The following is a 20,047-nucleotide window of genomic DNA, read 5'->3' as shown; positions in this document are numbered from 1 at the left end:
TTTGCCACATGACACCAGTAGATACCAGGTCCTCAGAGGCGGAGATGCACCTCAGATGAACATTAACATATGTTGGACGATCTTCCCCCGATCTTGAAATTAATATCTAAAATTCTTGACTTAAACACTTCATTCAGAAAGGCAATTCAGTCTAGAGGAAGATGACCATTTGTGTATGATCGATGCTTTTTTTGGGCATGAGAGAGAGGCTTTTTAGAGCTGAAGGCAGTTGTGTTGTAACATATACATAATGTAGCTGTGTAGGATAAGACGTGAGGGGGTGGGTATGTCTTAAGAAATGAATGGGAGCGTTGCACACAGTGTCGCTCTCTCTGAAGATGGCCGCATCACCTGAGACTAAGAGTGACGAGGGAAGTCACTCAAGACATTAGAAGGTGATTTGTTTATACGTGGGATTTAACTCCATCGTGCGATGGTTACGTAGGCCTTCAGATGGGGGGTCATTATATGGGTTTTTGTAGACGTCTCCCTGTATAGCAAGGGATCCGTTATTCCCGCCGTTGTCACCGCCCTGGGAACCATCGTGGGATTGGGTACCGTACCACCGAGAAGTGAATCAGACCTGGGCCCCTCTGCGCGTGTGCTGGATCTGCGCGACGAAAGAAACTGGAAAGGGTCGAGACCCCTGGAAACATGTGGTCCTAACCGGGCGTCTGTTACTATCCGAGTGTGTGTGTGTGTGTGTGTGTGTGATAATCGTTCCCTAAAATATCGGTCAGCTTCGCCGTTCAATAATGTTTCATTCATATCGAACTCAAATCGCCGAATTTCCATAAAATCAGGTTAAGGATCGTACATAATTTGACTTTTGGAACAATGGTTCTTAGCAGCAGAGAATACTTGATGCCTCTCTACGTCGCTTTCCTCCCCGTCTTGCGATATCTTGAGCGACGAGGCGCAGGCAGGCAGGCAGGCAGGCAGGACCGTCGGAGCTCCTGCATGATACGGTAACAAGAGAGGGAGGGGGAGGGAGGGGATGGGGGGCCTTCGGCTCTTCACGTCAACACGACCTTGAAAAGATGTCTAATACGACTGCAGATCGGGAAATAAAACAGTTTTAAGCCCCACCCTTCCCGTTGCATAGGAGGGAGCTGCACCGTGTTGGTAGCACCAGCTCGGAGTCTGTTTTACACTAAATATTTTGGAGAGTGCAACAGCTATCCAACAAAATATAGCGTATCACATCGTCGGGCAGAGCCGGGGCTCGGAGAGCCACGTACCTCCTCACCCGAGCTCAGACGCGCAAGTCCTGCGGGCCAGCTTCACGGGCGAAATTGACTCGTTTGGCGGAGGATTTTCTTGGGAATCGATGACCGGATGTGTAGAATAATATGTACTACGTACTCTTCGTACGTGCATTAGTTATGTGGTGATAGAACACCATCAATTGGCATAAATCAAGTGGTTATCGCGACCGTGGAATCGAATGAGCCACGTGGTAATGTTATGTCGTCAAGGGCCAACCAATCAGAGGCTGAACCGGCACTAGGCCCCGCCCTACGAGATCTCACCGGCCAATGGACGAGAAGAATTCGCCCTACCCCTTCTCGCGCGGGATAAGCCCCGCCTCCCACGGCACCAAAACAGAGGCGCTTGTAACCGTCAGTTCCAGTTGCCAAGTCGGTTGCGACAAGAGAGCTAGAATGGAAGACTTGTGAAGCCTGAAGTGGCAGCGGCCAGCGACGCAGCGGTAGTGCCAGCCAGTTAGTGTCTGTCACGGAGACGACCCAGGGACATGGACGGAGCGGGGCTGTGACCGAAGTGACTGCGAGGTCCGAGAGTGGATGACACTCCACGCAGAGCTGGCAGGCGGAGGAGGAGGACAGCGGCTGCAGCAGACTCGTAGCTGCTCGCACCAGACACCTTAGAACAGCAGACAGACAGACTCAAGACACTTTACTGTGACACCCCCCAAACCCACCCTCCCAAGAGCCGAAAACCTCAAGACGGTGGACAGATGGTTAAGATGCCCCAGCGGCAGCGGCACAACACGGGCGGGGGAGCTGGGGGAGCAGAGCTGCCCCTGCTGGACCCCGGCGTGATCGAGGCCCACAACGCCGTCACCACCACCCGTTGCTGTGTGCCCTTGGCCTGCGGCTGTCTCCGGGGCTACGAGCCCATCAACCTCGACTCGCCTACGGGTTGTGTCCGCGTCCATTGTAACAACGAGCACTGCACGGTAGGCACCCTCATGCACGGCGAGTGCTTCTCGGCGTGGGAGGCGCACGTGCTGGCCTTCCTCAGATCGTGCGGCCGTGCGCGCTCCTGGTCGGAGAAGCAACGTCTGCAGAACTTGTGGACAAAGCGCGGCTATGACCTGGCCTACAGGGCGTGCTCTTGCCTGTGTAATCGCGGACACCTCCGCAAAGACCTTGATTGGACGCCGCCTACCGAATCAGACGATGAAAACAAAACCAAAAAGAAGAAAAAGAATCGGCAGAACCAGAAGCCCGCGCTGGTGACGGTGGGCGCCGGGACCCTCAATAACAATAACCCCAATAATAACAACAACAACAATACAGTTCTTAGCCTCAATTCGACCCCTGCCGGAGACATCCCTGGCCAGCCGTGCCAGCGTCACCGGAACAACTCCATCTCCTCCACGGGGTCTTCGCCTCCCTCCGACGCCCCCACCAGTCCTCACCATGCCGCCCCAGGCAAGCGGAGATCCAGAGACTTCTTCTCCGACAGAAGCAGGTAAATATGAGTCCTCACGTGCATGAAAAGTGTTCCCACCTGTTGTTCTTGGCCACACTCACACATACATAAGGGCGATGCGAGCGTTGCCAAGTTCACACTGTATAATCCATGTTGGGGGACACCCTTTAATTATGTATCTCTTTTATTCTCAATGTCTGTATTATTTGAATCTCTGCTTGTATTGCGTGTACTGTGTGTTGCAGTTGCTTGGCACTGTCAAACACGACTTTCCCACTGTCTCGCTCGTTGGCCTTGACAGTGTGTGACGTGTGGTGTTGGCACACCGCTGGCTGCTGGTGTTACCGGGTAACCAGCGTCATATGTTTCTTAGAAACTGCTCGGAAAGAGTATGGCCCGGAACTGGATCGATCGATGCTGGGGTAAAGACCTATCGTAGGAGGTACATGTTTGTTGTAACGCTTCCTCACTTGGAATGCTGGTCCTTCAAACTCTTTATGAATAGGAAAACGTTTGGATACTTCAAACGCCTTTGGTGTTACGATTTTAGGTGCTTTAAACTTCTCGTTCTCTAGAATTTAGGTCCTCCAAATGCTTTCTGATCAGGAGCTCAAATACATTAAACTCCTCCTGGTCAGGAATATAGGTTCTTAAAACGCCGACTGGTCAGGAGTTTAAGTACTTTAAACGCCGCCTGATCAAGAGTTCTGGTACTCTAAGCCACTAGAGGCTTGAGCTAGTTTTGTTGGTTCACCACAACACAACACCCATTGACCGAGCGTTATCCTGGAGTGGCCCACACCCCCTATTCTACGCCTTATTTGCCATCATTATCCAGTGTGTACCCCTATTATACCTGCCCGTGTGTACCCTTATTGTACTTGCCCTCAGTACCCTGGTGGGTCCCACCCCTGGCCGCGTGCTCCTCGCCCCACCTCCTCGTTATACTCCGCTTCTCTTCTTTTCGTAAAGCGTTCCAGGCTACCAGGAGCACGAACGTGTCTCTCTTGGGTGATGTAGTAACAGACTCGCTGGCTGGATCCCGCTCTCATGCTTACCGCATGTATGATATCTTGGGGTTCTCATGATTTCCTTGTTATTGCGATCGTGCGGAGCTGATTCATCATTTCCTTCTAGATATTAAGCTTTCTCGTGTGCCATCGACACTACGAGACATTTCCATAATCGCCATCTACTTTTCCCAAAGCACATAGCCTTTATCTCTTCTGTATTGAGGTTATGTCCGTCCCTCCCCTGTGGTCTGTATTATTGTCATCCCCTTCTCTCTCTCTCACTTTCTTTCTCCTTCACATTGTGACCTCCTCCTCCTCCTCATGATATACCTAAGTCATGTCTTTTCGTGTCACCTCATCATGAGTCACTTCCCTTCGCCATGAACCCGATGTTTAGACAACGACCTGAAGTGCTTTCTCTAGTGTGGCCCTCACCCATCTGGCCTCCCACTGTGGCTACCGTCACCCACTTGGCCTCCCGCTGTCAATACCCTCATCCACTCGGCCTTCCAGTAATGGACACCCTCATCCACACTCCTCATGAGGTAGTCCCCATCACACAACTGTCTCGCACCACAAAAAGTCTCTTGCAGAGGAAAAAGGTATCTCGTCCACTGTCTCCACCGTGTCTCAAAATCATGAGTTCTCTTCCACTTCTCAAGGCATATGATTTTGAATGATGCAGCGGGGACATCGCCCCGTAAGTAAACAAGAAGTGCTTGAATCTAAGTATAAGGCGTTCTTCTCGAGAAAAAGGGTTTCTCACCATCATGTTCACCACTGGGAAGTTCTCAGTTCTTATGTATCATGACTCCCACGGACTATCTCCATGTTCTCATTTAATATATAGAAGACCGTGGGTTCGACTCCCTGTAATCCTGAATTGTGTGTGTGAGAGCGGACAACTCACCGATTGGTCCGTGACAAATCTATCAGGTCACGTTATGCACGTTCTGGAAGGCTCCATGCCATTCCATGTGGGGCCTGGAAGGTGCCGTGTCATGGCCATGACGTCTGGAAGATGCCATGTCATTTCGCGTGGGGCTTGAAAGGTGTCGTGTTATTTCATGTGGGGCCCTGGAAGGTGTTATGTCATATCTGTTGAGCCTGAAAGGTGTTATGCCATTACTGTGGGACCTGGAAATTATGTCATGTCTGTGGAACTAAGAAATTGTCATGCCATTTCTGTAGCATCTGGAAGCTACCATGCCATTTCTCAGGTGGTGTCTGGAAGGTGTCATGCCTTTTCTGTGTCGTCTAGAAGGTGGTGGGTCGTGTCCGGAGAGTCTTAAAGGTGGAGTGCCATTTCTTCGGCGCTTGGAAGATATAGTGTCGTCCCCCGAGGGTTAGGAAGTTCAAATGCCATTTCTCCGACAGTTGGAATGTACTGTGCTATTTCTGTACAATGTGTGGAAGGTTGAGTCCTATTCCCATTGCCTCTGAAGTGCCATATCAACATGGGTAAGTGAGAATGCAACACATGGAATCCTTCGTTACGGCAGGAATCTAACAGGTTGAATCCTTCGCCGTGGTATGGAAGCTAGTAACTCGAATCCTTCACTGTAGCAGGATTCTAGTTACTCAGATCCATCCCTATGGCAGGAAACACAGTAATTCATATCCTTCATTATGGCAGGACGTACAGTAACTCCTTCACTACGGTAGGATTGTAAGTACTGAAGTAGCAGCAGCTCATATCCTTCGCAAGTGAAGGAATCCTAACCACGCGAATTCTTCCCAATCATTTCCTCCGCCAGGTTCATCTCGTCTCATTTCCCTTTGTTTACGTCACCAGTCCTCCTCATATGACCTGCCACACCGCAGCCCTCACTCAATAACCCTCCCAGGAGAACCTCTGCTTCCCCCCACTCGATCAAAGTTTCTTCATCATGATATTGTGTTTCATGTTTAATGCTAGTATTGCAGTTTCATTTCTTTTTATGTTAGTTAAATGTTAGTTTATTGTTTTTAGTTTCATCTCTGTAGAATATCAGGATAGTGATGACCCTCAGCAGTATTTCATTTAATTTCATGTCACTACGGCATCATTTCTCACACTTGAATTACCTCTTGTAATTCCCTTATGGACACGTATTGGAAAGCACGTTTATTGCCACTATGTTTATAACACCTTTTCAAGTATTCTCTCTCTCTCTCTCTCTCTCTCTCTCTCTCTCTCTCTCTCTCTCTCTCTCTCTCTCTCTCTCTCTCCTTTAAGTAACTGGTTCTATTTTATCAGAATCACCTTTGTCAGGAACTAGTCAGCACACCTCACGGGTTCCCTTCTAATCCGTATATTTCTCACCTTTTTCACTTCATTCTTCATTCACCCCTTCCCCCTCCTTCATCACACCTTTTCCTCCATCACACCTTCCCCTCCTTCATCACACCTCCTCCTCCTTCACACCTTCCCCTCCTTCATCAGTGTAGTTCATGCAAGACCCAACCACAAATTCCCGGCTCACTATCACCTCGGTAAAGGCTGGTTCTTTGTTCTCCCTTGTACTTGGAGCCTATCTCCCTCGTTCTCCGAGCTTCTCTCTGGTTCTCTGATTTTCTTCCTGGTTCTTTGAGCGTCTCCGAGGTTCTCTGAACTATAGTCTATCTGGTTCTGTGAACTACCCCTTCTTCTCTGAGCTTCTCTCTGGTTCTCTTGAGTTTCTCTTTGGTTCTTTGTGCTTCTCCCTGGTTCCCTGAGCTCTTTGGTTCTCTGATCTTCTCCCAGGTTCTCTGAACTTCTATCTGGTTCTCGTGATCTTCTCTCTTGTTCTCTGAGCTTCTCTGGTTCTCTGAAAACTACCTCCTGGTTCTCTGAGCTTTTTTCTGGTTCTGAGTTTCTCTCTTGTTCTCTGTGCTTCTTCCTGGTTCTCTGAGCTTCTCCCTGATTCTCAGTATCTGGTTCTCAGCACGAACCCACCAAGTTTCAACTCTCCCCTCCCCCACCTCATCCCCGTTTCATGACTTCCCTGAAGTGGGCTCCATGTTTCAGCCATCTTGCTTCACAACCCTACTGGTTCTCTGTAGTTCACAGTCACTCGAGTTTGTATCTTCCCAGATTAACCCTCTCCCTCTGTATGGTGCTAAAGCTCGCCAGTCATATATATCAATGTCCCTGTTTCACCTTCTCCATCTTTCGTCTTTCTTATACTCACCCTCTTTCACCCTACCCTGCCTCTCCCTGCTTCACCTCTCGTCTTAATCTCCCTCGTTGTTCTCTGTGCTCCCTTTCTCCCTGTGTCACCTCCCTTGACTCTGTTTGTCTCGGGCTCCTCTCTTGGTTGTCCATAACTCCCTCTTCCTCACCCATGGCCCTTCCTACTTCCTTCTGCCTCTTGCTGCCTCCCTCATCCGTCAACCCTGGCTCTCTGTACCTCCCTCGCCCTTGCCTCCCTGCCGCCACCCCTCCCTCCCTTCTCCCTTGCCTCCGTCAGTGGAGCCCGTCAGTGGAGCCCATGTCCCCGTCACACATCTGGACTCTGTGAAAGCCCTCTCTTTTTCGCTCGCCGTCGCAAGCAACCCTTACATAACCCGTGGCTGGGTGGCTGCTGCACAGAGCCACTCATGTCTATTTGCCTCTGACTGTTGCTTCTTCTCGCACTTGAGCTCCACGCTCTGTTGTTCCTGTCTGTTGCTTCTAGCGATAAAGCTCTTTTAGCTTTAGCTTCCATCTCGGTAGCTCCCATCTTTGGCTTCTAGCTCTATATAGATCTATGACCTAGCTCTAGCATCTAGTGCCGGAACTCTTTGTTCTGTAGTTTTTTTCTAGCTTTGTAGCTTTTGGCTCTAGCTCGTCCCTCTGTTAGATCTGTAGCTCAGATCTCTAGCTGTTGTCTCTATAGCTGAGCTCCTTAGTCGTTAGCTTAGTAGCTCATCTCCTTTCACATTATCGTGCAGCTCAGCTATGTAGCCCTTAGCTCTTCATCTCCAAGCTCTACAGTCCCGTAAGTACTGGCTCGGTAACTCCTCTCTCTCTCTCTCTCTCTCTCTCTCTCTCTCTCTCTCTCTCTCTCTCTCTCTCTCTCTCTCTCTACACACATGTATCTCGACCTCCTACATCTTCAGCGCCTTCCGCCTCCCTCTTCCTCTTCCTCCTCCTCCTCCTCCTCCTTCCTCCTCCTCCTTCTCCTCTTGTCTTTCTTCCTTTCTTCCTCCACACTTCTTCCTCCTTTCCCCATCCCTCTTTTCCTTCCTCCCCTATTCTTCCTCTTCCTCCCCCACTCCATCCTCTTTTCCCTTTCCCTCCTCCTCCTCCTCCTCCTCCTCCTCCTCCTCCTCCTCCTCCTCCTCCTCCTCCCACTTCCTCTTCTTCTCCTTCTGTAGGGGAGAGGGGAGGAGGGGAATCTTCAAGTCGACGACCATGTACTCATTTGTATTAGTCGTGTTGGTCAACATACTCCCTCGCTCGCCCACCCGCGCCTCCGCCTTCCTCTGATAACCTAATCTCGTCTCCTTGGCTCTCTCTCTCTCTCTCTCTCTCTCTCTCTCTCTCTCTCTCTCTCTCTCTCTCTCTCTCTCTCTCTGTTGAAATCATCAGACCCGTCTGAAAAACTCTTTGTCTTGCCCTCAAAAGAGAGACGGAAAATCTTCCCTCCTTGATGAAGTAGTCTGCTTTCATCGCCTGGAATCTTTCTCTTTACACCTCGAATCTCCAACTCCTTGGCCAGGTAATCTCTCTCTCTCTCTCTCTCTCTCTCTCTCTTCCCTCGAGTTCCGGGCATAACCCCCTCGTCGAAAATGTCTCATTTCTCTGAAATTCTCTCTCTCTCTCTCTCTCTCTCTCTCTCTCTCTCTCTCTCTCTCTCTCTCTCTCTCTCTCTCTCTCTCTACGTTAATCCTCCTCATCCTCTGAAATATTTCCCTGGTGGTCTGAAATTAAACAGCGTAGCTTCCCAAGAGTCATCCACACTCCTAGAAAAAATAAAGTTCCTCTTCACTGTTGACCATGGACACGATCTCGCGAACTTCCTAAACTTTGCTCATTTTTGAACTTTCTCTTAAGTGTTTAAGTTCCCCTTTCTTCTTGTTTATATGTTACTTGTTCGCCCTTTGCCTTGTTAGCCATATAGCGCCAGGAACAGTCGAAGATCGGCGCCACTTCTGCTCACATCGTCTCTCTATCTGTCATGTAATAATGCACCAAAGCCACCTCAGAACCTAATCACAGCGTTGCCCCCACAGACCTCTTCGTGAGTTCCTGTGACTGCTCCATACGTCTTGTTTCAGCCAATGGACTGCACGTCGACCCCTGCTTACCGCATCGTTGCAATTCGCTCTATCCCACACACGCATCTCGCTTTCCTCAGTATTCAAACCCCCCAGTGACTCAAAGCCTTTTTGACTTCCATCTTTTTATATTTGTCTGTCTCTTCTTCCCTTTGTTCCTTCCACCTCTGACAGAAATCCTTTTATTAAGTCTCTCTTCACTCATCCTCTCAATGTGTCCACACCGTCTCAGCCAACCTGGTCATCGCTCTGTCTCACTCCGCTGGCTACCATACATGTCTTGACCAATGTCATTCCTACGCAAATGGACCTCTAGCATTTCGTCCCAACACACCCATCCTCTTCCGTTCTTTTGTCTCGACAGCCAAAAAAAAAAAAAAAAAAAAAAAAAGCCTCCATACAGCACTGTCGGAATAACTGTGCTATCAAACATACCCATCTTCTGTCTCTCTCACAGATATGCTTGTTAGCCGTTTCCCATCCCAGCGAGGTAGCGTTAGCAACAGATGACTTAAGGTTTTGAAGCCAAAAATTTCCTTGCGTTATTCCCTCCACCGTTCTTTTCCTTTGGAAGGCAATAATACAGAAAAGGGGGGTGGACTATTTCCAGCTCCCACTCCTGTCCTCCTTCATTCTTTTATTCACGACACGCAGGAGATACTTGGGTATATATATATTATATACTTCTATGTGTTTAGGTATATGTATATATATTTTGACACACCCCTGACACGATGACTGGATTATGACTGCTCGGACATCCACCAGTGAGTACATCGAGTGACGCGATCCAACGCAACGCACCGTGCGCCGGGCTAACCGATACCAGGACGGGTGTCCGTCGACCACATCCCCTTACGGAGGGAGGAGGACGAGGATGACGCTGGCTGGTGGAGTTCCGTAACGACTCCCGGTCATACGTTATACCTAATATTCATTATACATCATTACCCGAAATGATGGCTGGTATAATGAGGCTCATTATAACCTTCGCACATTTCCTTCATATTGATGTTCGGAGTGAAGAAAAAAAATTGCCTTCTTCGGGGAAATACAATGGACTGGTTTTTAATGACCTGTCAGTTGTATGGGTGGCTCCTGCCGAAGAGACCTGGCTATGGCGATGTGATCACGCCAACAGACGGGCGAAAATGGCATAAGTTCACACACACACACACAGGTAATTGGCACATCAAAAAAAAGGCTTTTGCCCCATTTTTGATTAACACGCCAACCAGCCTGGCAGTGTCACAGCCACGTCCAGACAGAGAGAAAGGGAGAGGGTGTTTGCTTCCAGGTTTTGCTACAGTACTGAATATTAATGATGCCTAACACACCTGCTCCCTACAAACCCCTTTTTTGTCAGCTTATCCCTGGGGTATTATGCTTAATATGCAGCTTATCTGATGTTTTTAAGCATGCTGTTAGCATTACTCCCAGTTTTTGTAGCTTGCTAAAGGGTTTGATTTTAATTTCAAAGCTTATAGCTTTTTAGATGCATTGACATAACATAGAGGTACCAAGCTCAGATATACAAGGAAAATTAATGTATATGAGGACTCCGCTTGCTTCGGGTGATACCGCAGACGAAAAGTCACTTTTGGCGAAGTTTTATCATCGTCTGTGGACCAAAATGTGTTCAGTCTGGTTAAGGATTTGCTTACTCGTCATCTTTCCCTGTTAATGGATGTAGCGCAGCCTTGAAGCTGCAGGAGGCCCAGTAAAGAGTGGATGATCGGTCCACCGTCCCTCTGGTGAACTTGATGAAATGAATGTTCGATGTGGTTAGAACCAGCTAGGTTTAAGTTGGTAAGCTAGCACAACCGCGCCTCTGGCTCAGGTGGGTTGAGCTATGATAAAAGAAAAGCTGCGAAACAAAGAGGATAGATATGACGTAATTATGGCTGGTTTCATGCCGGGACTTTGTTGAGAAATGTGGCCTCTGGTGCCGTATCAACCATACCAGGCAGGTGCTAAGTTCAGGCAGGAGATGTGTGAGTTTCTGTTGGCCGAGGGGAAAGAAATGTGTTCCCCAGGGGGACTGACTCGTGCCTCTGCTGTTTATGTCTCGTGAAAAAACACTAGAATTAAACGACAGTTTACGATCATCACCATTTACGTGGACATGTACCTCAGTGTTTGAAGTATCAGCAACACGGTTCGCGCCGCGCTCTGGGGAGAGGGGATAGAAAAAAAAATGGCCAAATTTCTATTAAATGCATTAAAAATGTCTACAAATTAGCGGCCTCCAAGTAACGGCTGCTGCTTCCAACAGCCTGATTTACCAGAGAGAAGGTGCAGTTCAGCTCGGGCTCACACCTAACTGTGGTGGGGCTGGAGAAGAGCCTCTAAAGCCGACGTGAGGTGAATTTAAAGTAACATATCATGTCTCGAAAATCGCCAAAGCCGAGTTATCGATATTTCAGGCAAAAAACCGGACTGGGCATCACCAGGGGGGCAGAGAGGAATGTAGGTGTGGTGTTCCGAAGGTCGGGCCGAGCCTCCGTTAACTCTCGGTTGCATAATCAAATGTAAAATTGAATTGGTTTAGTTTGATGTCTTTGAAACCGGAGTATATTTGTATCGTATTACTCTTATAGTACCGACTCATTACCGACGTATTTGGGTTCTGGGACTACGCGTCATGACCTGTTTTGGGTTATAACCAATTTAACGAAGCTATTTTTAACATACTAACTAGCATCGTGTATGGAGTAGCCAAGCCGATAGTGTCTGTCTGTGTATGGCCTTGGATAACGTGTATGGTTGCCCCTGTATACTAGCTAGACGCCTAACAAGAGTACTTTTGAGACATACATATGTACGAGTGTTCATCGCTGATTATGGCACGTTAATTTCAGATTAAAAAGAAGAAGAATCATCAGAAATATGTCTTGTACGCTACACACACAACCCGTTAACAGTGAAGAGGATTACCATACAGAAGTTGGTTGTATGGTCTTGTGTACAGATGAGAGTCGGTCATTTACGAAGGCGTTAATTAGAGTCCAGATTCAAGATTTATAATGAATTAGGTTCGGGAAGTCGACACAGAGTTAATTGCCTTTTAAATGTCCAGGGAGACATTACTCATTTAAAGTCAATGAAGGAATCCTGAATTGAATTCGAAATACACGGTAAACCGGAAATAGCAGGGTATACTTATATTTAAAGGAGGAAGAGAGAGGTGCAAGGTGGGAGAAATTTTTCAGTCCCCCTACCATAGCTGGGCTGTGGTGGTCTACCCTCCCTGTGTTTGCCAGGGGCCAACCACCTTCCTCCTCTCCACTCCATCTGTCTTCCTCAAGACACAAGTCCGTCTTCATTTAGAAAACGGGTGACATTTTTTTTCGCCTTTCCCTCCCAGGACGCCCCTAACCTTAATGTGGACACTAGTACCCGCGACAGGTATAATATATATATATATATATATATATATATATATATATATATATATATATATATATTTTTTTTTTTTTTTTTTTTTTTTTTTTATACTTTGTCGCTGTCTCCCGCGTTTGCGAGGTAGCGCAAGGAAACAGACGAAAGAAATGGCCCAACCCCCCCCCCCCCCCCATACACATGTACATACACACGTCCACACACGCAAATATACATACCTACACAGCTTTCCATGGTTTACCCCAGACGCTTCACATGCCTTGATTCAATCCACTGACAGCATATATATATATATATATGTATATATATATATATATATATATATATATATATATATATATATATATATATATATATATATATATATATATATGTATGTGGGTGGGTTGGGCCATTCTTTCGTCTGTATTCTTGCGCTACCTCGCTAACGCGTGAGACAGCGACAAAGTATAATACAATATACATACATACATACATACATATATATATATATATATATATATATATATATATATATATATATATATATATATATATATATATATATATATATATATATATTATATTTAGTTTTCATGCTTGATCGTCGACTCACGGTCTAGCGTTTTAACGTCAGGAACAGATGGAGAAAGGTCACATCATCCGCTCATCCATTCTCTAGCTGGCTTATGTAATGCTCTGAAAACACAGCTTCCCATCCACAACCAGGCCCCACAGACCTTTCCATGGTTTACCCCAGACGCTTCACATTCCCTGGTTAAGTCCACTGATAATACATCCATCCCAGTATACCACATCGTTCTTATTCACTCAATCCCTTGCACAACTTTGACTGTCAAGCATGTTCAGGCTCCGATCGCTCAAAATCTTTTTCACTCCATCCTCACGCCATTATTCCATTTCCAATTTGGTCTCCTGCTTCTCCTTGTTCCCTCCACTTCTGACATGTATCCTCTATGTCAACTTTTCGTTACTCATTCCCTCTATATGTCCAAACCATTTCAGCACACCCTCTTCTGCTCTCTCAACCACACTTTCTATTACCACACGTCTCTCTTACCTTTTTATTACTTACTCGATCAAACCACCTCACACCACATATTGTCTTTAGACATTTCATATCCAACACATCCACCCTCCTCCGCACAACCCTATCTATAGCCCATGCTTATTATTCTTATGATATTCTTGTTCCTGTCACACACCCTTCCAAATGTACCTTCCAAATGTAGTCACCAGCTTCTGCAGTCTCTCACTCGAATCTGCTACCAGTGCTGTATCATAAGCCAATAGCAACTGACTTGCTACCCAGGCCCTCTCATCCTTCTCGGACTGCATACTCGCCCCTCTTTCCAAGACTATCGCATTTACCTCCCTAACCACGCCATCCATAAACAACGTTAAGCAGACAGCCATGGTGACATCACACAGCCTTGCCGCAGACCAACCTTCACGCTACTCGTACACAAACCTTACTCCATTGAATAGAATTGTTCGCTGCTTCGTGTAGCTTTCCTCCCACACCATATATTCTTAAGACCTTCCACAAGGCATCTCTATCAACCCTATCATATGCTTTCTCCAGATCCTTAAATGCCACATACAAATTCATCTGTTTCACTTCGGTATTTCTCACACACATGCTTATAAGTAAGAATCCACACACACACACACACACACACACACACACACACACACACACACACACACACACACACACGTACGTTCTTGTGGACGATACGAAATTTGGGTGAGTTGGGTAGTGAACTTACCAGTCCTAACTCGAGGTCACGGTTGGCTACGGACGGACTTGCATGAGTCGGAGTCCACGAAAATACATTTGCCGGAAGCCATAAGCCAAATTTCTTATTTGGAAAGCGAAATTATTAGTCTGGGTGGAGACCAGGAGGAGGAGGAGCTCTGTACTAGAATTGGCAGCATGTAATTGGAATGACAAGGGTGAAATTGGTATTACCAGGTCACTGGCTGACATTCTCCGAGGTAAGCGGCGTTGTGGCTGAAGTCATGGACTGGTAGGATAGGTTAGGGAGGAAAGGGCTGGCGCAATTGGCTAAAGCCGGATAGACGGAAGCGATGATCGAGGCGGATAGAAGGGCCGAAGTAGGAATGAAAATTTGTGGTCCCGAAATGGGAATCAAAAGTGATGGGACCGACTTAGGCGGCAGACGTCTAGAGCATTTAACGGTGAAAGTGAGAGTTATAACGATGCTTCAGTGGAACTCGGAAGTGAAGCAACGAAACAGGAATCGGAAAAAAGTGTCGAAGTAGGAATGAAAGTTAGAATGCTGTAGCCGGAGGAGGGAATACCGGATCGGGAATTGGGTCGGAATGGGGTTGCTGAGGCAGGGCCTGAACTGGGAGTGCCTAAAGTGGGAATTACAGAGATGGGAACTTTATAGAGAGAGTGGGTATCCCAACATGGGGACGGTAGGGATTCGAACAAGGAGTGAAAAGTTTTTCGGGAGGGATTCATTTACATATATTGGGAGTCGGATTGGGAGTTGATCCCTGGAGGAACGAGAGAGAGGAGGACGAGTGAGGTGAGCGGAAATTAAAAGGAAGAGAGAGCCTCTCTCTCTCTCTCTCTCTCTCTCTCTCTCTCTCTCTCTCTCTCTCTCTCTCTCTCTCGGGGATTCGAACCAACAACGCCCATATTTATTTCCGAGGGTTAAGTCGTCATTCTAGAATATTCCACGTACAGTATATTTATTGAGATTAGAGAACGTTCGTTTCGGCCTTGGTTTCTCCAATGTCTAGAGGTTCCTAGAATAGAAACCGTAGATATAAATCATTGACTAATCCTAATTGTGTCACTTCACTCACTCCACTAAGACATTAACGTCACCAGACAATTCACATCATCAGGGCAACACATCTCTTGTGAGTTCTAGCTGGTCATATTATTGTCAGTCAGCTCTCCAGGTCACAAGAATACCTCTCAGCTCTCCAGGTCACAAGAATACCTCTCAGCTCCCCAGGTCACAAGAATGCCTCTCAGCTCTCCAGGTCAAAAGAATGCCTCTCAGCTCTCCAGGTCAAAAGAATGCCTCTCAGCTCTCCAGGTCAAAAGAATGCCTCTCAGCTCCCCAGGTCACAAGAATGCCTCTCAGCTCACAAGAATGCCTCTCAGCTCCCCAGGTCACAAGAATGTCTCTCAGCTCCCCAGGTCACAAGAATGTCTCTCAGCTCCCCAGGTCACAATAATGCCTCAGCTCACTAGGTCACAAGAATGCCTCAGTTCACCAGGTCACAAGAATGCCTCAGTTCACCAGGTCACAAGAATGCCTCAGCTCACCAGGTCACAAGAACACCAGCTCACCAGGTCACAAGAAAACCTCTCAGCTCATCAGGTCACAAGAACACCTCTCAGCTCACCAGGTCATTAGAACACTTATCATCTCACCAGGTCATAAGAACACCTCAGCTCACCAGGTCACTTCATCATACAGCACCCAAATTGAAGACATCACTCAGGTCACCACCTCCAGGTCACACAGCATGACCACCTCTTGTCTTACCAGGTCAGGATATCAGCCACCCTCCTCACACTGCAGGTCACCAGGTCCGAACACCCCGGGGGGGGGGAGTGGATTTGGGGGGGGGTGACATATACCCGTGTTACTCGGCCTCTTTACCCGGGTTGTATTCTGAGTCCTGACCTTTGGCTGTTTTCCAACTTAAATCATTATCTTTTTTTGCCGCTGTTAGTAAATCTGATTGAATCAGCTTCTTCTTTTGGTGTTATACAGTAAATAAAACAAGTGTAAGATGAAGAATTACTGGTTCAGATGGAGGAGATCAGTTCTGCGGAGTTTTCTTAGGGGTTCGAGGGCGGGGGAGAGAACCGGTAAATCAAGCTTACGTTCCCGCGCGATGATAAATTTTTACCTGAAAAGCTAAACGTAAAATGTCAATCACACAGCGGTAGTATTTCGCTTCCCTACACTTCTATTCGCCGTGATTATAAGAATGTATATATACACATCGTACCATCGGAGATTAGAAATACATATAAACTTGTCACAGACGGTAGAAAATGTTTAATACATATATAAACACGGAACGGAATGCAACAAACAGGTTTGAGTTGCGAGAAGTTTTGCTAGCGTTCGCTTGAATCCGCCGTCGGCCCGACCGACCCTGGGCTGTAGAGCTTATTTTCGAACGCTGGGATGGTAAGGGTATGGACGTTGCTGGTGCAGTGCACAAGGCTCAGAATGGTGAGGTAACCGCATTTTCTCGGCGATCAAATGCAGCGGGGCGACTCTGATGAGAAAAAAGCTGTTTGCTAGGCATGGGGCTTCGCGTGTTCGATTCCATGCACGCTGCCCAGAAATACCAGCTTCTGTCTCGGGGAAATACAGTCATTTGAGATCTAACAATAACGTAATTGTAATAATTTCATCGTTTAAGGATACCATCGGCCTCGCATGACTCGAATTCCAGCGTTTTTCTAAGAATACCGAGCTTGAGTCGGGGAATCGGAGGCATGGTCACAACTGCGCACTACAGCAGGACCGGCCAAGGTTAGCGAGGATGCGCGGTTGCCACGTAGGCTGTTTGTGGCTCTGTGTGAGGTGTGGGGGTGTGTGTGTGGAGACCATAATGATGATGGTGATGAGCCCAGACCATCATGATGAGGACACTGATGAATAGCGCAACCTGTTGTTGGTCGGTGTTCCGGGAGGAATGCGAAATTATTTGATTGCCATGGGTTGAGGGGAGGGAGGGAGGGAGGGATCGTTCCTTGATATCGATTAGCTAGGCGTGTGTGTGTGTGTGTGTGTGTGTGTGCCTGCCATCGCTGAGGTGCCTTTATTTTTGCATGTGGAAATAAAAAGAAAAAAAAACCCTCCGCATACCAAATGGTTTTCAAAACATAAAAGCAAGCGTCGGGGGAGACTTGGTGTTGTGTATTTTTTTATCGAGATTTTAAACTTAAGACGCACTTGCTTTGCCACCGTGGCCCGGGGAACCAAGTGTCTTATCCTGGCTAGTATTATGATGGTTGGTGTTGCCGAGTGGTATTTATTCTGTTGCAATAATAAACTTTTTTTTTTTTTCCATTTATGTTGGCTGGATTGTTATCACCCTCCTAATAAATACGTTGCCTTCAACGAGGATTTTTGTTAAGATACAGAAGCCAGACATCATTGTGTCACGCGAGTGTTAATAGAGTAACAAATACATATATTGTGTCGTTTAGAAATAAGCTCCTGGGTAACTCTGTAAATCTACTCTTTGAACTTTGTTGAAATTGGACGCCAGTCCATTTCCCTCGGTGTCAACCTTTACTGCCGCTTGCATTGACCCTCTTTTGTCATGTATCAAACCCCAACCTCTTATTATGGAAGATCGGAACCGCTATATATGTTAGAATTAATAGCTGTCGAGGTGTCGGAGGGTATTAAGTACGGCAGTTTTCGCCGTGTCTGTCGCCAGGGTTGGGTTTGGAACGCGTGCGTGTGTGTGTGTGTGTGTGTGTGTGTGTGTGTGTGTGTGGTCGCCTTACGTAACACCGCACGGATGGATGGCGTAAGACAGAAATATAATAGAATAATTTTTCTTTAAATATGATGATGACGATGTCGTTGTGACTCGTACGTACGCGGCAGCTGTAAAACTTGTGAATAAATAGTTAAACATAATAATGGGATAAAGTTAAGGTTAGTCATACTGATGATTACTGAATTTTCTAAAGCCTTTTCTCTTCCACTGCTTGATTTAGAATTGCATCACGACTTCCATTTCTGAAAGGGACTTGATGTTACTTAGGCCTAGGGCTTCTGAGTTCTCCATGGCTACACTACATTCAGTAGCAGGGACAGGGTGTGCTCTTATGAAGATAAATTCTCTGATGAGATTGCACCCCATTTCAACTGATGAGAACACATCCTCGCCATAGCTTTTTTCTTTTTTCTCCAATCGCGGTGTATCTGTGCGCAAGCGGAGTCCGGTAACACCAAGTCTTATATATATGTAGATGTGAGATTTGTTGTTCTTGGAAAGTTCACACACACACACACACACACACACACACACACACACACACACACACACACAATGTATGGTCGGAAAAAATAGAGTACAGTGTTTAGTTTTCATTAAACCAATCTTGTTTTTCTGTGAATTAGGTATAAATAAGTCTGGAACGCGGTCGCCGGCTGAGAAATTGAAGGAATTGAATTTGTTATAATATTCATTTCATTCATTGAATGGAAACAATGTAAAACACAGAACCATTGTATTGTATTCTGTACAGAGAAATTGTTTGGCATTTAGTTTTTACCAGTTTTAATGAGCGGAGTTCCGTGTCTGTTGGCTGTTTAACAGTCAGTAGTGGAGTTTAGCATCTGGTGGCAGTTTAACAGAACTGGAGTTCATTGTTTGTTGGCTGTTAAAACAGTACTGGAGGTACGTTTCTGTTTACTGTTGCATATTAATAAGAGGTACATTTTCTTTTGACTTGAACAGTAGTAGTTGAGGTATCGTGTCTGTTGGCTATTAAACAGAAATTGAGTCATCGTATCTTTTGACTGTTCAACATGGATGGAGTGTCAGAGGTGAACTCGAGTCTCGGGGTTAAGCGTTTGTAATAAATGGAAGGAGAAAAAAAGATTAAATGTTGGAGACGGCGTTTCACAAAGCGAGGCTGGAGAGAGAGAGAGAGAGAGAGAGAGAGAGAGAGGCTAGGCTAGTTCTTGTTGACGAAGTGTGTGTGGTTGGCTAAGCGTCCGGTAGAGGCGCCCTCACCAACACGGAAATGACGCCGGCTAACGGATTTGAAGGACATGTAAACAAAGACCGGACTGACCACACTGATAGGCAACGCAAGGGCGGGTTGTCCTGGGCCCCGGGGGTGGTTGGGGGGGGGAGGGGGAGGAGACAAGGAGGTAGATTATCGATAGCTGGTCATGTGTGTGTGTGTGTGTGTGTGATACATGGTAACAAGCAGTGAGGGGTCACAACCGTGGATTGATCTGATAAACGATTCCTTGACCAGGAAAGGACACTACTAGACATAGAAAGAAAATGCTGACGCTCGCCGTTTTGGGGTGAGAAACGGAGACCCTTGTTAGATTCTGAATGGTGAAGGAGGAGGAGAAGGAGCAGGATCGTCTTTGCACGGGTCACATCTGCTGCAGGAGTGATGCTGGAAGAGCTCTGCGGAGGAGTGTAAGGAAGGGGTCAGTGTGGTGAGATGCACGGAACCAGCATCACCATGGTGGGTTGTGCCTGGATGGACCTGATAGACAATAGGGGTAGGGAGTGAGGGGGGAATTATTAACCTGGGAAGAGGAGAATTTGGATTATTAATCCTGGGTAGGGGAAGGAGGATTGAGAATTATTAACCTGGGTAGGGAATGGGAAGTTATTAACCTGGGTAGGGCAAAGGGGAATCATTAGCCTGGGTATTGGGAAGGGGAAATTATTAACCTGGTTAGGCAAGGAGGAATAATTAACCTTGGTAGTGGGGAAGGGGGAGATTATTAACCTGGGATTGGGCGAAGGGGAATTATTAACCTTTGGGTCTGACTCACTACAATGATTGGTCATGATAATACTAAGACACACGTGTATACCGACACGAAAAATTCTTCAGTACCATGGAGAAAAGATGAGCCTTATGGAGCGGCGTGTGAAGTGGCTGGTAATGGCTGGCCACTTACCGGCGTGTGTCTGTGCCCTCTCACCTTGGGATGGTTGAT

At 46.9% G+C, this 20,047-nt stretch overlaps 1 protein-coding gene across 1 annotated transcript in view; it reads left to right on the top strand.

Moving 5' to 3' along the window:
* Positions 1 to 1,618: 1,618 nt before the first annotated feature.
* Positions 1,619 to 20,047, top strand: part of heca (hdc homolog, cell cycle regulator) — a 188,422-nt gene continuing 169,993 nt past the window's right edge. The window contains exon 1 of the mRNA XM_071683023.1: positions 1,619 to 2,718. Coding sequence (XP_071539124.1) covers positions 1,979 to 2,718 — 740 coding nt within the window. The 5' untranslated portion in view covers positions 1,619 to 1,978. The remainder of the gene's footprint in view (positions 2,719 to 20,047) is intronic.

This window comes from Panulirus ornatus, chromosome 3 (genome assembly GCF_036320965.1).
Source record: "Panulirus ornatus isolate Po-2019 chromosome 3, ASM3632096v1, whole genome shotgun sequence".
NCBI classification, from domain to species: Eukaryota; Metazoa; Arthropoda; class Malacostraca; order Decapoda; family Palinuridae; genus Panulirus; species Panulirus ornatus.
Note: the sequence above shows the minus strand (reverse complement) of the source record. Positions and strands in the feature narration are given on the sequence as shown.